General features: G+C 34.0%; 1 protein-coding gene across 9 annotated transcripts in view; it reads left to right on the top strand.

Moving 5' to 3' along the window:
* Positions 1-14,767, top strand: part of LOC100242251 (protein MRG1) — a 35,113-nt gene extending 20,346 nt beyond the window's left edge. For 2 of the 9 annotated variants that reach the window (XM_019221059.2, XM_010654465.3), the window contains 6 exons: positions 8,018-8,058; positions 9,125-9,223; positions 10,485-10,564; positions 12,958-13,130; positions 13,512-13,596; positions 14,308-14,767. In XM_019221059.2, the coding sequence (XP_019076604.1) occupies positions 8,018-8,058; positions 9,125-9,223; positions 10,485-10,564; positions 12,958-13,130; positions 13,512-13,596; positions 14,308-14,395 (566 nt within the window). In that variant the 3' untranslated portion in view covers positions 14,396-14,767. Of the gene's footprint in view, positions 1-1,311; positions 1,450-8,017; positions 8,059-9,121; positions 9,224-10,484; positions 10,565-12,957; positions 13,131-13,511; positions 13,597-14,307 lie in introns of all 9 variants that reach the window. The other 7 variants (XM_019221058.2, XM_002283582.5, XM_010654463.3 and 4 more) reach the window with 6 other exon arrangements.
* Positions 14,768-15,316: the final 549 nt, after the last annotated feature.

Raw genomic sequence — 15,316 nt, forward strand, 5'->3', positions numbered from 1 at the left:
AATGTATATGATGTCTTCAAAATATTTCACAAAATGATCGCTACTTAATTCTATGCAAAAATTGAAGTTGTTCAATCCAATCATTATGGTGAAAATATTCATCAAGGTTTAGGTTCTTATTTTTCAAGTCATGGTATAATTCATGAAAAATCTTGTGCAGAAACTCCTCAACAAAATGGAATGTCCATGAGGAAATATCATCGTCTTCTTGAGATTATGTAATCTTTAACGATGAATGTTCTTGCTCATTTTTGGGTTAATAATCTTTTGTATGTTGTTTTTCCAATACATCAAATTCCATGTCATATTTTACAATTTTAGGCTCTTGTTTCTCGTTATCTCCAAATCGCCCTTATCTACTTTGTACCTTAAGATGTTTGGGTATGTATCTTATGTGCATATTTCTCATTCTCATCACCACAAACTCGTACATAAAAGCTTTAAAATGTGTGCGCTTACGCTGCTTTTCTACACAAAAAGGATATTGTCATACTTTTAGTAGATGAGCATTCACCTCCATAGATGTTACCTCTTCTAAGCATGTTTCTTTTTAACTCTACTCAAAGGACTCCTCTTCATGGGGAGAGCTATGTTAAAGAGGAATCTTTAACTCCATCTTTTACTCTTCCCATTCTTATTGTTACAAATGGTAATGCTTATCCTACTAGAGAAACACCTGTTAAAAGTTATGATATTGATATAAATGATACAAAATTACTAGTGTTCTCAAGGAGAAAGAAAGGATACGATATATCCTTCTTCAAGTAATAATCATAGTTCTTCTCTTTCATCTATGGTTTTTGATATTGATGTTAATCTTCCTATTGTTTTTTGGAAAGATATTCATTCATGTACTTAATACCTTGTTTATAACTTTGTGTCATATACTTCATTATCTCCTAGCTATCATTTGTTCTTATCTTCTATATCCTCTATTTCAATTCCTCAATGTGTCTCATGGAGCCCTTTTACAATTTTGGGCTCTTATGTCTCTTTATGTCCAAATCACCATTTATTTCCTTTATACTTTAAAGTGTCTGGGTGTGTATTTTATGGTAACATTCCTTGTTTTAATCACTAAAAAGTCTAGCTTAAAGGTTTAAAATGTGTATGCTTAGGCTACTTTTCTACACAAAAAAGATATCATTGTTTTCTTCCTTTTAGTAGACGAGCATTCACCTCCATGGATGTTACCTTTTGTGAGCATGTTCCATTTTTTATCTACTCAAATGACTCCTCGTCGAGGGGAGAGCTATAGTGAAGGGGAGTCTTTAACTCCATCTTTCCCTGTTCCCATTCTTATTGTTTCAGATGGTAATGGTTATCCTATTAAAGATACACTTGTTAAAAGTGGTGATATTGACACAAATGAAAGAGAATTAAAAGTGTATTCAAGGCAAAAGAAAGGACCTAGTAATGTCGTATCTCAAGAGCCTTGCCCTTCTTCAGGTAATAATTTTGGTCCTCCTTCGTCTAAAGTGTTTGATATTGATGTTGATCTTCCTATTGTTCGTTAGGAAGACATTCATTCAAGTACTCAATACCCTATTTTATAACTTTGTGCCATGTACTTCATTATTTCCAACATATCTTTCAGTCTTGTTTGTTTGTCTTCTGTTTCATTTCCTCAAAAGTGTCATAAAGCCCCTTTACAATTTCGGGCTCCTTTGTCTCTTCATGTCCGGATGCCATTTATCTCCTTATCTCTTGAAGTGTTTGGGTGTGTATGTTATGTTCATATTTCTAATTCTAATCACCACAAACTCATGCATAAAGCTTTGAAATGTGTGTTTTGGCTATTCTTCTACGAAAAAATGGATTTTGTTGCTATCATCCTTTTATTAGACGAGCATTCACCACCTTGAGTGTTACCTTTTGTGAGTGTTTTTCTTTTTTTCTTTGCTTAAGTGACTCCTCTCAAGGAAGAGCTATAGTGGCAAGGAATCTTTAATTTCATCTTTCCATGTTTCTATTTGTATTGTTTTAGCTAGCAATGCTTATCGTACTAGAGTTATACTTTTCAAAAGTAATGATATTGATAGGAATGATAGAGAATTACCAGTGTATTCAAGGTGAAAGGAAGGATCTAATTATGTCACACCTTAAGAGCCTTATCCTTCTTTAGCTAAAAATCATTGTATTCTTTGTCTAAAGTTTTGATGCCGATGTTGATCTTCCTATTGTTATTTGGAAGGACATTCATTTATGTACTTAATACCATATTTAGAACTTTTTGCCATATTTCATTATCTCCTAGATATTGTTCGTTCTTGTTTTTTATGTCTTCTATTTCAGCTCTTGGGAGAGTCTCATAAAACCCTTTCACAATTTTAGGCTTTCGTGTTTTCTGATGTCAAGATCATCATTTATTTCCTTTTATCAAGTGTTTAGGTGTCTCCATTTTGTTCATATTCCTTGTTCTAATCGCCACAAACTTGCACATAAAGCTTCAAAATGTGTGTTAGGCTATTCTTTTATTAAAAAAAAAAACAACTTCCCTCTCCCCCTCCCCACACACACGCACACACACACACACGCAAACCTGATGTTTGTGTTATGTGCTCAAATGACTCATTTTCAAGGGCAGATCTATAGTGAAAAAGAATCTTTAACTCTTTTTTGTATTTCCATTCCTATTGTTTCAACTGATAGTGTTTATCCTATGGATACACTTGTAGGGAATCCAGATTACTTCATTCTCTGGCCTTGTGAAGAGTAGAAAAGAAATTATAGAAGATCTTGTACACCCTAAGTCTTCTGCTTGATGACTTTTCCTTAAATCTTGGCACAAAGATGTGGAGATCTCATGAATGTGGAGGTTATGGTTTTCTCTCTCTAGAATGAATGGGAGAAAAAGGAATGGAAGAAAATGGAGCCCTAAACCTTAAAGGGGTATTTATAGGCTTCCCATAGTCTTAAGTGACTTGAGCTTAGGTCACTTAATATAGCCTTAGAAAGACCCTAATTGATTAATTAGTCCAAATGGACTCCAATCAATCAATTAGCTTAGTCCAAAGAGATTGTTTACTAACACCTGTACAACTTTGCGTATTTATTGGAATGCCTTTATGTATATAAGTGAACAAAGAACCAATCCAACCCTAAAAAATCAGCCATAAAGGAATATGAGCTCAAGCAAGAACCACTGGAACCTATAAGACAATATTGGCTCCTTTAAAATCCAATTTTGAAATTGATTCAACATCCCATTATAGAGAACTAACTGAATTCTAGTACCATGTAATTACAATGAGACATAAGTGCTTGTATCTATTATAGACCTTTCTATGTGATCAACTGACATTTCCTAACTTGCAAAGAGCATATGTCAAAATTCACTTAAGGAACTATTATGACCATAGTTTACTTGAACGTACTTCCTGAGGATCACTCAAGGGGACAGATTATCTCAAACTCCATGAGATATCATGGTGTTTTTATTAAAAATACCTATGCTATCGACTTCCATCAACAATGACTCGATCCATAAGGAATATGTGACCACTTGAGTGTCTCACCTGTAGGTCAAAGACACTACTAACATTAGCATAAACTCAAAATTCTCTTAAGGTTGAAAGACCATATAGTATTACAGTTTGATGAAGTTATGACCACCCAATAACCTTACATCATAATTCACCGTTGGTCCTATTTAATATGTAACCGTACACATTAGCACACTCACCATAGGAAACTCATCTCGATGACCTAGACCAGTCATCCCTCCAATTAGAAGGTGATGCACTACAACTTCAAATGGATTCCCTAAGCCCATGAACTGACTATGAACAAATTATCTATTTGTAAGGAACTTATGACTTAGATTTTTTGTGCAATTCCTAATGCATCCAAGTTATGCACAATGCAAAAGATGTTAAGCCAAATGCTTAGTAGTGTAATGCATGGAATATGATAGATAAAAGTGAAACTGGAATCATATTAAATAAATAATAAATCCAAAATTTTCACATCATGTTATATGCTTTTAAGGGCTTTGTCTTAACAATAACTGTTAAGTGTGATGATATTGATGCAAATCATAGAGATTGTTTGCATATTCAAGGCAAAAGAAATGACCTAATGGTGTCACATCTCAATGGCATCGTCCTTTTTAAAATAATAATCATATTTTTTTCTCTTTCTTATAAGGTTTTTAATATTGATGTTGATCTTCCTATGATGCTTTTGAAAGAAGTTCATTTGGTGTCTATCGGTGCCTGAGTGTTAGACGTCTCTTAGTGCTCAACAAGGCTCTTTTTTACAAATAGAGTTAGTATTTTGTTGATGAAAGGGGGGCTCATTAGAAGCAAGTTATAGGTGGGAAGTATGAAGAAGAAGAAGGGGAATGACGCTCTTGTTAAGTGAGAGATGGATATGGAGTTAGTGTTTTGCTGATGAAAGGAGGACCCTTTGGAAGCAAGTTATAAGTGGGAAGTATGAATAAGAAGGGGGGTGACACTTTCGTTAAGTGAGAGATGGGTATGAAGTTGGTGTTTTCCTAATGAAAAGGGGGCTTTTTGGAAGCAAGTTATAAGTGAGAAATATGGAGAGGAAGAAAGGGGATAGTGTTCTCGTGAAGTGAGAGATGAGTATGAAGTTGGGTTATGGAAAGTCATTAGGAAGGATTGAGATCTTTTAAGCAGTAGAATTTCGTTTTTAGTGAGTAATGGGTGGAAGATGAGGTTTTGGAAAGACAAATGATATGGAGATGAACCATTGTGTGCTAACTTTGTTACTTTATTTGCCATGATTGTTTTAGAAAAGCGTGGGTGGTTAATGTTTGGAATCCATCAATTGAAGGGGGTGGTTAAACTCCTTGCTTCTCTAGGCCTTTCAACTATTGAGAGGTGGAAAATGTGGAGTGGTTCCTTTTAAGATTACAAGGGATAAGGAAGATAGGGTGATTGAGACAAAGTAAAAGAGCGGTAGGTTTTTCAATCAAAGCCCTCTATTTTGTTTTAGAGTCGAGAAGTCCAGTCCCTTTCTCGGTGGACTATGGGCATTATTTAGAACTCCTTAGTACTACCAAAGGGGGGTTTCTTTGCTTGGGATGATATGTGAGGAAAGGTTTTAACTTTGGTTTAGGTTCAAAGGAGAGGTTAGTCTATAGCAAACAAATGTTTCCTTTGTCAAAACAAGGAAGAATCCATTGACCACATCATTGCTCATTGTACAAAGACAAGGGTGCTATGGCAATTGTCGTTTACCCTTTTAGGTGTGTTGTGACTCATGAGTGCTTTCTTTTTTTTGTTAGAGAGACCCTCTTAGGTTGTCGTAACTCTTTCATGGGTAAAAAATGTGAAAAAGGTGTGGAGAACAGTTCCCTTATGTGTTTTTTGGACAAGTGGGAAGGAAATAAACTCAAGAGTGATTGAAAACGAGGAGTTTTCCAACCAAAGGCTAAAACCTTTTTTTTTTTTTGTAATCCTTGAGCTTTGACTAAGACGGTTATTGGCGATGCTTCCTTGTCTTTAATCAACTTTGTTGATTGTTTGGGGTCTTATCAAGGGCTGGTGTTGTTTTTTGTAGCCCCTCTATTCTTTTGGTTGAGCCTTTAGGCGACCATTGTATACTTCTTGTGTACCTTGGGAGGCTAGGCTTTGTTGGTGTTTCCTTTTATATACATGCACTTTTGTTTTACCTATATATATATATAAAAGTTCAAAATATCTTGTATACTAGGCATCAAATCACTAAAATACTGCACCACTAATTGCTTTTCACTCTGTAATAGAATCCTATGCTTTATTAATTGACAAAATTTTTCAATGTAGTATTCAACACTTTGGCTTCTTTGCCTTAAAATTATGCAAATATTAGTATAATTTTTTAACATAATTAAAGGCAAAAATATTTTTTTTTTGACATAATTAATGGTTAAAAAATTTATTATTTTTTTATTGTCATCTTTTCCCTCTCCACAATTTCAGGCTTTCTTTTACATTCTTGTGATGTGTAATTGCTCCCACCATGCCGACATTCTTCCTTTCTATTGAATGGCTGCAGATTTGAGGACCTTATTTTTGGGTATTTCATGCTGCTAAAGTATGTGCTCTATAGTATTAAGCCAATTGACAAAATCTTGGGCCTTGAGACTCTCATAAAATTCAAGAAACTTGACTTTAAAATTAGCTTCACAAAGTCAATTTGTCTATTCATTGGATGTTTGGTTTTACGGAAGATGACTGGGTTTCTGAAAGTAGCCCTATATTGGAGACATCATTTGTTTTTCAGAAATTAACGGCAAGAAGTGTCATTGATCAGCTTGTTGATAGTGTGTTGAGCCAATTGCTAGGTCCACATTGCAACTTATCTTTGCAAGAGCTTGACTTTTTCTTGAGATTGTTGGGATAAGGGTTTATGTGTAGTAAGCACTTAATGATGTCTACCTCTCAATTGTTGTTGTGGAGGCAAGTTTGAGCTGACAAAAGCTTCAACCTAAGCTTTGATTTCAAGCCTAATGCTCCAAGGTTAGATGATCAATCACCGTCGCAATAAAAACTCAAACAAGAAAGTAGGAGAATGATTGAGAAGAAAGAGAACAATAAGGCAAATTGTTGTTGCTAAAATGAAAATCTGTATTTCGAAAGTAAATCATATTCTCCACATACTGGTTATAAACCATTTATAAACCTCTTAATTAATCCTAAACTTAATAGGGAAATTGATTGCTTAAAGAAAAAGAAGAAAAAAAAAAGAGAGAAATAGGAATTTTTCTAAACTGTAACATGTCTAAAAGTACTAAAAACTAGAACAGAAATAGAAATCCTAAGCAATGGGAAATCGTCTAGCAATACGAAACTTAATACAAATTGGAATCTTAATGTTATACAAATTATTATTGTAGGTTGCATCCATAGAAAATGGTTGAGGATATTTGTAAAGATGAATGAAGAAATGGTTTTAGGAGATAAGGGTGGTCTTGGGTGAGTGTACAATTAGAAAAGGTTAGGATACATTTCAGGGTCCTATTTCCTTTTGTGCAGGATGGACAAAGGATTAGGTTCTGTCTTAATGGGTGGTGAGAGGGAGTTTGAGTCCAAGGATTTGCTTTCCATCTCTTTATGTGTTAGTTGGTAACAAGAAAGTGTGCATAACTTACTTATTGGGGTAAGAGGGGGCATGGTCATTGGAATTTGAATTTCATTAGAAATTTTATGATTGGAATTAGATGAGATAGGGAGTTTTTCTGGCTTGTATTTACCTGAAATATGTTAGCATGGAGAAGTGCGACAAACCTGACTGCAAGCCATCAAAGTATCTTCTTTATTTCGTGGTGCTATTGCCTTGTTCTCTGGAGGTTTTTTTCCCACTACGTGGGTTCTTGTGTGTCATTGAAGGTTATTTTTTTGTGTGGGTGGGGTTGGGTGGTCTGGGAAGCTGTTTGGTTGAGGCATAGCGGCTGTATACTGGATATTAGTGGGGGAATCAACTGGTTAGTAATAACTTCTCTTCTTTGGTTCCTTGAGAAAATGGTCCTATCCTGAAAAAGGCGGTACTAAAAGGTTGTCAGACTCCTTCAATTAAAGACGCCCAAAGAGAAGTAGAGAAGCAAAGTCTGTCCCATGTCTTGGCTGTTGATGCTTCTTTGCCCTAAAAAATTATTTCAACCAGATCGACCAAGCAGTGGCTAACATAGCACAGTGCCACAGCTATGCTTATGCAAGAGGAAGTCTTGTCACCTACCTCACCCTTTGACCTTCTGAAGCTCTGTAAATCAATTGTTTTAAGTGTTGACTGCTTGATAAAATATTTCTATCTAGGCATGCTCATGCTCCTTGTTGTCCTTTTCTATTTTCTTTCTTCTATCACATGTCTTCTTACACTACATTTTATGGCGACATCAATTTTCATTAGCGAACCTCCTTGTCATCCAATCTCTGTTTAAATATATGTGAATCTGAGTTTTGTGGTTGCAAAATCCATTAATAAAATGGTCTTTCATCTGTTTATTCTAGAAAATATATTTTATAAATTATGAAATTAACTTTTATTGTAATATTGGAATTTATTGCAGTGGCTAGAGGGAAGAGGCGAAAAAGTGACTCTGGCATTGAGGTCTGCTTTGACTCATAATTACATATAAAAGTGCTTTCTGGTGATTTTGGAAATTAACAACTTCACTGGTTCAAATTTTTAATTCTTTGGGCAAAATTTTATGATATTTAGTTTAATGCATCATTCAATACATGCAGAAGTCTTAAGCTTAGTCTTGATAACGTCACTGTTCTTCAAATTTGTGAGGTAGCTGAATAGATGCAATTCTATTGAAGATCTGTTACAAGAATAATTCTTAAGCTTGGTCTTGATAACGTACTCTTTTAACTTATAAACATGAGCAATACGATAAAGATCTTTAATTTGGATATATGGTATGGTATGCAACTACCTAATATTTAATCAGATGTTTGATGCTTCATTTAATATTTGGTGTCTTCAATTAGAGAACTTAACAAGCATTTCCTCCATGTGTTGATGTGCAAATTTATGCATATGGGATGAGGTTTATTGCCTCTGACTTAGTTTTATCAATTTTTTATTTTTTATTTTTATCAGAAACCAATAGATCTTTTCTATTAATTAAAAAGATCAAGAAGGACGAGACATCCACCCACAATGTACAAGTTTTGTCAAATTTTCAACCTGCTTGAAATTAAATTTTTGCATTTTGAGGCCTCCTTTCCTTCATGTAATATTTGTTCTTGGTAATAGTTATGAATGGGTTGAGAGGCATTCTAATTGTTTTTCTGCAAAGTGGTGCTTTGGCTTGAAAGGAGCCTCTTCTCAGTCTTGTGGTTTTATCAAACAGTGGCTGGCACTATTCATCCATGTTTGAGCATGTCACCTGATTTTCATGCATATATTTCTTACAGTTTTGTATTTTCTTTCCACACAATTTCCCTGCTGAAGATTGAATTTTTCTTTGTTTAATAAATTGGTTTATATATTTGTTATTTAATTATTCTTTGGTTGTGGTGGGTTATGCTGACACATGTAGATATTGTACATTTGCTTATAGTTCATTCATAAACTGTTCAATATTTTGCTTTGCTTTTTTTAGGGCTGTTAACCAGGGTTGATTTTGATAGTTAAGCGCTAAGTGTGGTTTTATATTTGTTAGAAGGACAATGCATCAACAGAAAAGCTTGTCAAGATCCCAATTCCAGCGACACTAAAGAAGCAACTTGTTGATGATTGGGATTTTGTTACTCAGCAGGATAAGGTACTTATATTCCAGTTTAGAATCTGTGTGTGTGTGGCACACAAACAGGATTTGATGATGCTTAAAAATAGTTTTAGTTGGAATGGAGCAGAAGTAGAAATCATGGTAAAGTAACTGCCTGGCTTTACTATTTGATTGTTTCCATGGAATTATGTCAAAGTAAAACTTAAACGCTAACATGCTTTTCCACCCAGCCATTTGGGATTAGCTACAATATTCATCAATCTTGGAAACTTTTTTGTTCATGATCAATATTCCCTTATAGAGCCCCAGAGACTATATGTGCTTTTTTGAACAACTCAACTTTTTTATTTTTGAGGATAACTCTTACCTTTCCAGTTTCGATCAATTTGACATATTTCCTGTAATTTTAATTCAGTTCATTGGTGTTACCCAATCATAACATTCAGCAATCAGTATCATTTTCTTTCTGTTTCTTCATTTGTTCATAGTTTTCTTATAATCTTATTAAGCTGTAGGATTTTGAGTGGTTTGTGATATAGGACAACAGAATGGAAGTTGTAGTAAAAGTAGAATTTAGATAAGAAGAGAAGAAAAACTAGATGAGAACAAAAAATAAAAATTAGATGAGAGAATATAAGAAATAAGAAAGGAAGGAGGGGGAGTTGATAGAAGATGTAAATTTTTTTAATATTTCTCAAATTATAATAATAATCAATCCCTGCATTATTATAATCATCATTTATAATCATTTCAAGAAAACTGATCAAAAATAAAATACCAGTCCTAAAAGAAATAAAATTTCAATCCTAGTTGAAGTACTAAATTAAAGTTACAAAAATTGGAACTAAATAGAAAAGTTAATTTTGATGATAATAGAAACCCTAATTTAAATATCAATAGGAAATCTAATTCAAATACAAATAAGAATCCTTCTTTATTCTCCATCAATTAGTTTCTAGAATTCTATCTGATTATTATTATGCTACATCCCATAGGTTAGGACTTGTCCTTTATGTTGATATGTAGCCTGTATCCTCTTCATACCGTTTCTTTGTTTGGTGAAAGCTTAGAGATGTTAATATTCAACAATCACTGCTTTTCAAACTAAAGTTAGGATTGAGTGTTTAGTTGGTAGCTTTTTCATGTTGGTGCTCCACAATAATTGGTTGGTAATCAAATAAATTTTTTTCCAAAAATTTATCATTGGTTCTGCTGTCTCATTTCCATCCATGCATTTTAAATCACCTGTTAGTGCTAAATGTAACTGATATCGTCCAATATTGTTCTTTTATTGTAGCTTGTTAAACTTCCGCGCATTCCAAATGTCGATGCAATATTGATAAAGTATCTTGAGTACAGGATAAAGAAGGATGGCACGTAAGTTTTCTGATTTGGTCCCATTTGCAGATGTTGATAAGGCAGCTAATATGCTGTCTGTCATTCCTCCTGTTTTGTGCTTGTGAATTTTAATTGCTATTGTCTCTGTCATTCATTTTAGTTGAAACAACTATCGGTTACTGTCACTCCAGCAATGAAATATTTTTTTTTGGTTGCTCCTTAGAGCAAATAAAGTTTTTTTCTTGGATTTTTAGCATTAACCTTTCGCTGGAATAGTGTTTTGTCTAGTTTTCTCTCTATCTCTTTCTCTCCCTCTCCCTCTCTCTTTCTTTCAGCACACATGTAAAAATAATTTAAGATCCATGGTAGAGACACACATGCACACACCCATTGAACCATAAAGAAATCTCTTTTCCTTAGAAACCAAAATAAATAATGAAAATTCGTTTAAATGAATTAAAATTCCATCATAACATGATATGGAAAGACAATCCTTATTTGTATTTTTAACTTGGTTGTTCTATTTTCCAAAGAAAAAGGAAATTTGAGCAAACAGTATTCATCTTGTATGCATTGTGTTTCTGTGTGTGACAGAGAAAGAGCTAGAGAGGGAAAGATGTGTTTGAGTGTGTATGTGAGATAAAGAGGGGGGTCTCTGTGTGTTTTATTTGCCAAGAAAAAAAGAAATTTGAAAAAACAATGTTTATCTTCATTTGAAATTTTGTGGAATCACTAAATCCCTTGTGAGACTCTAGTTCCAATTGTATAACAGTGTGTGTGTGAGGTTTGTGTGCATGTATGTGTTTGTTCTATTTGCCAAAGGGAAAGAAATTTGAGCAAACAATGTTCTTCTTTCATTTGAAATTTTGTAGAGAGAGAGAGAGAGAGAGAGAGAGAGAGAGAGAGAGGCTTGTGTGTGTGCCTATTTGCCAAAGAAAGAAGAATTTAAACAATGTTTATCTCATTTTCTTAATGATTTAATAATTTATGGATATTAATAATTTACATATTTTTTTAAAAATTTGTTGGGAGAACCCTCTTTTTTAAATTAAAACTATATCATCTTATTCTCACCCTAATCCTACTTTTGGCCCACTGATCTACACCCTATATCCCTGTATTATGGAAACTAGGTTCTTTATATAGAACATACTCAACATGAATGACTGATCCTTTATTAGAAGTTTTTGACATCCTGTTTACTCTTATACCAGTTTACTGGTGTTAGGATGGTTTACTCTCTTTTGAAACTAACAATTTTCACCTTATCCATGAAGTCTCTTGCAATTTGAAGGTGTCGCTCTCTCATGCTCTGTGGACAGCTGATAAGGTTGCCACTGCAGTGCATGAAGTAAGGGTTCACAAGAAATCCTTGTGTCCTCATCTGCTTTGTGTAAGATACATTGATAGTGCATCTATACTGAAGTATAGAGAAGGATACACTGATGTCAGAGCCGATTGAAGAAAAAACATTCGAAGACGTCATTTATAAATTCATTGAGTCTGCATGATGCAATATAAAGCATGAAGTTGGTGCAATTAAAGTAAAATTGATTTAAGACAATCAAATTGGACTCCTTGATTGTTAGGCTAACACAAGATTGAATCTTTGAGATGTTCAAAACTAATAGGGAAAGTATGGCTTGCTTGGTACTTGTAGTGAAGCCTAGTTCTCTTGCTGCAAGACATGATTGAGGGTATCAGGAGCATCCAAAAGGATTGGTAATATGTCTTACCAGATTCCTCCTCAACTTTATGTAAGGTTTTGTTATCCATTTCAGAGTTTATATAGGTTGAGCACCCTGTTTTGCAATAGATTGACCCACAATAACACCTCCAGCTATTGGAACTATATTGATAATCCATATAGATACAGAAAAGGTGTAGATGGAGAAACAAATAAGGAAAAAAATAGGGAAAAGATCTCTGGTCTGAGTTTGGTTATCAATTTTATTTGCATTCTTAGAGTGGCTATGGTTGTTTTTCTGTTATTTATTTTTATCAATTGAGTGGCAATAACAAGATGTTTTGCATTCTTGGAATATTCGTTATGCAATATTTAACTGGGCCTCAAAAAGGCAATGGTTTCTGTAGATTGCTTTAAATACACAGCATGAGAATCTACCAGTCAAAGAAAAAGGAAAAACAAATATATGCAAGAATGTACTTAAGTGCATGTTCTATCTTTATCTAAAATTTCGTGCATAGTTGTCACTCTCTTTCTAGACACGTGGATGCTAATAGATGCATTCATATCCTTAAGCATCCATCAGATGCAGGTCTTATAACATTTTGTCATTGTGAGTTAATCCTACATAACCATGTTTTGTGAAAATTAGACTATATTGAAATTCCCATGTTGTATATATTTCTTGAAGAGATAGATGCCTTTACCCTTATCCTTTTAATGGTTGTTTTTTTCTCGGATACAGGATGACTGATTATGTTGCAGAAATATTGAATGGGCTTCGATCTTACTTTGATAGAGCATTGCCAATGATGCTTTTATATAAAAAAGAGCGTCAACAATTTCAAGAAGCAATTTACCACCCTGATCTCTCTCCATCAACTGTATATGGCGCAGAGCATCTGCTGCGCCTCTTTGGTATGCTTCTCTAGAAGTGCTGAAGCGTTTTAATTGCATGGAGTTTTGTTTATTTGGTAACAGTGTCTTAAGAAGGCTTATTCCATGAAATATTTAATGAAGAATGACATAAGCAGGTTTTTTAGCAGTTCTATGAATATGCTTGTTGTCTTCTATTAAATTCTTAATTTGTTGGTTTGATTGATTGCATTACAAAATTTTCATATTACTTTATATCGTTCTTTCTTGATATCAAGCTGTTCAGCTGATCATCATCACTGCCCATGTTAACTTATACAGCTTAATTTTTGTTTAGAAGGAGAAATGAAAGACTGTTGATCTTTTTTCTTGTACTGTTCTAACTTTAAGAGCTTACTGTTTAAATTTTTTCATTGGTTGCAGTTAAGTTGCCTGAGTTGTTAGCATGCGTGAACATCGAAGAGGAGACTTTGATTGGCATGCAGCAGAAATTCATTGACTTTCTCAAGTATAAACTCAATTCTTTATTTAAAATGAATTTTTTATTCCCAATTTTGATTAAAAGTTAATAAAAGTAAAAAATCAGTAAGAGAGAATAACACATACAGAAAAAAATTAGTTATAAGAACAACAATGACAGTAAATATTTACTATTCCATTTGGGATCCTCCAAGTGGTCATCAGTAGCCATTCTGCCTTGAAGCTGCTCCTGAACCTGATCAATCAATTTTGCCACTTACAAGTTGGTCATGCATGAGATTCCTGGTAGCTTTTCCCTTGTTTGAACAAGAAAGATCAAGTAGCGAAGCACTTCAACAACTTCTGATATAACTGTAAATGATTTTATTTATTTATTTGTGCGGCTATATGGGTTTTTAAGTGAATTTAAATAAATACAGGTTGATGAGGGGATCTGGCTTGCTTCAGCTTAAGTTGATGCAGAAATATTTTTTAGGACCTCTTTTGCTCATCATGAGAATGAAGATATCCCAGTTTGTTTTTATATCATTTGAATGAGTTGCTTATTGTTTCCTCAATCCATTTCATTTTTGTATCTATCCTATTAGTAACATGTTGTTCTTTGGGAATGGCTAGAGGAAAATTGTCTTTCCAGGTGCTAGATAAATTGAAATTAAAATTGAATTATTTCATTTTCATATGGGGTCATGATGCCATTATTAATATGATGCTTCATGAAATATTTATTCATGTCATGCAGGTTTCTGCAGAAAAACCAGAGTACTTTCTTCCTTTCTGCCTACGAGGGCTCTAAATCTTCTGAAGGAAGTGGTAGGGGAAAAGGCTGACTGAGCCAGTGGCACTATCTGCTTTATGATCATATGGTGAAGATCTTGGGATGGTTTCATGAATTTTATCAGTGTCTGATTCTGCTTTAACAATCTTGAAAGATAGAACAACTTTTTGTTCTTATGCCAGTTTTTTTTTTTTCTTCCTCTTCCTTTTTTCTTTTCTTTTTCTTTTTCCTTTTTTTTTTTTGGTGACACTCAGTTGGAGCTTCTTCTGTGCAATGAATAGAGCTATTTGGAGTCGCTAACATGCTTTACTTGTAACCTTAGACAAGTAATGGTATGTTCTGTTTTGTGCATTGATAAGACTCCTGAAACATGTATGTTGACATTGTAGCTTAAATTCGAATATTGATATCGGATTGCCTGGCATTTAGATTCCATAATAGGTCTTGCCTTTTGCAATTCAGTTTACTTAGCTTGATTTATTTGCAGTATGAGCTAGCTACCTTCATCACCCCATAGTGCCTTCTGTTGACGTATATGCTGTACTATCATTCAGGCACTCCTAAGATGCTTGTCTTGGCCTTTGTTTGATGTCTTTTATGTGATGAATGTAAACATACGAGCGTTTTCTCGAATTTTATTTTTGCTTTCATTTAACTATTTCTCAAACCCATTTATTTGTTGTTGGAAATTGGATCCATTTGTATCTTATTCTATCTTTTCTTGTCTTAGCACACCTTTTTGTTTGATTTTCTCCTAGATATGATCACTTCTTTGATGATTGTGGGACTTGAAATAATTTTATTAGAAAAAAAAATATTGAAACATGTTTGGTGAGTTATCATTGTTTAGCTCAGAAAGTGTTTTCAGCTTATGGCCTTGAACCAACTAGCTGGGTGATCCAGTGAATCCTATGAGAAGATTGTGGTACGGCATACCACTACCGCGTGTGGAATAAATAATGTGTTCCGAAAG

This window comes from Vitis vinifera, chromosome 7 (assembly GCF_030704535.1).
Source record: "Vitis vinifera cultivar Pinot Noir 40024 chromosome 7, ASM3070453v1".
Classification (NCBI taxonomy): Eukaryota; Viridiplantae; Streptophyta; class Magnoliopsida; order Vitales; family Vitaceae; genus Vitis; species Vitis vinifera.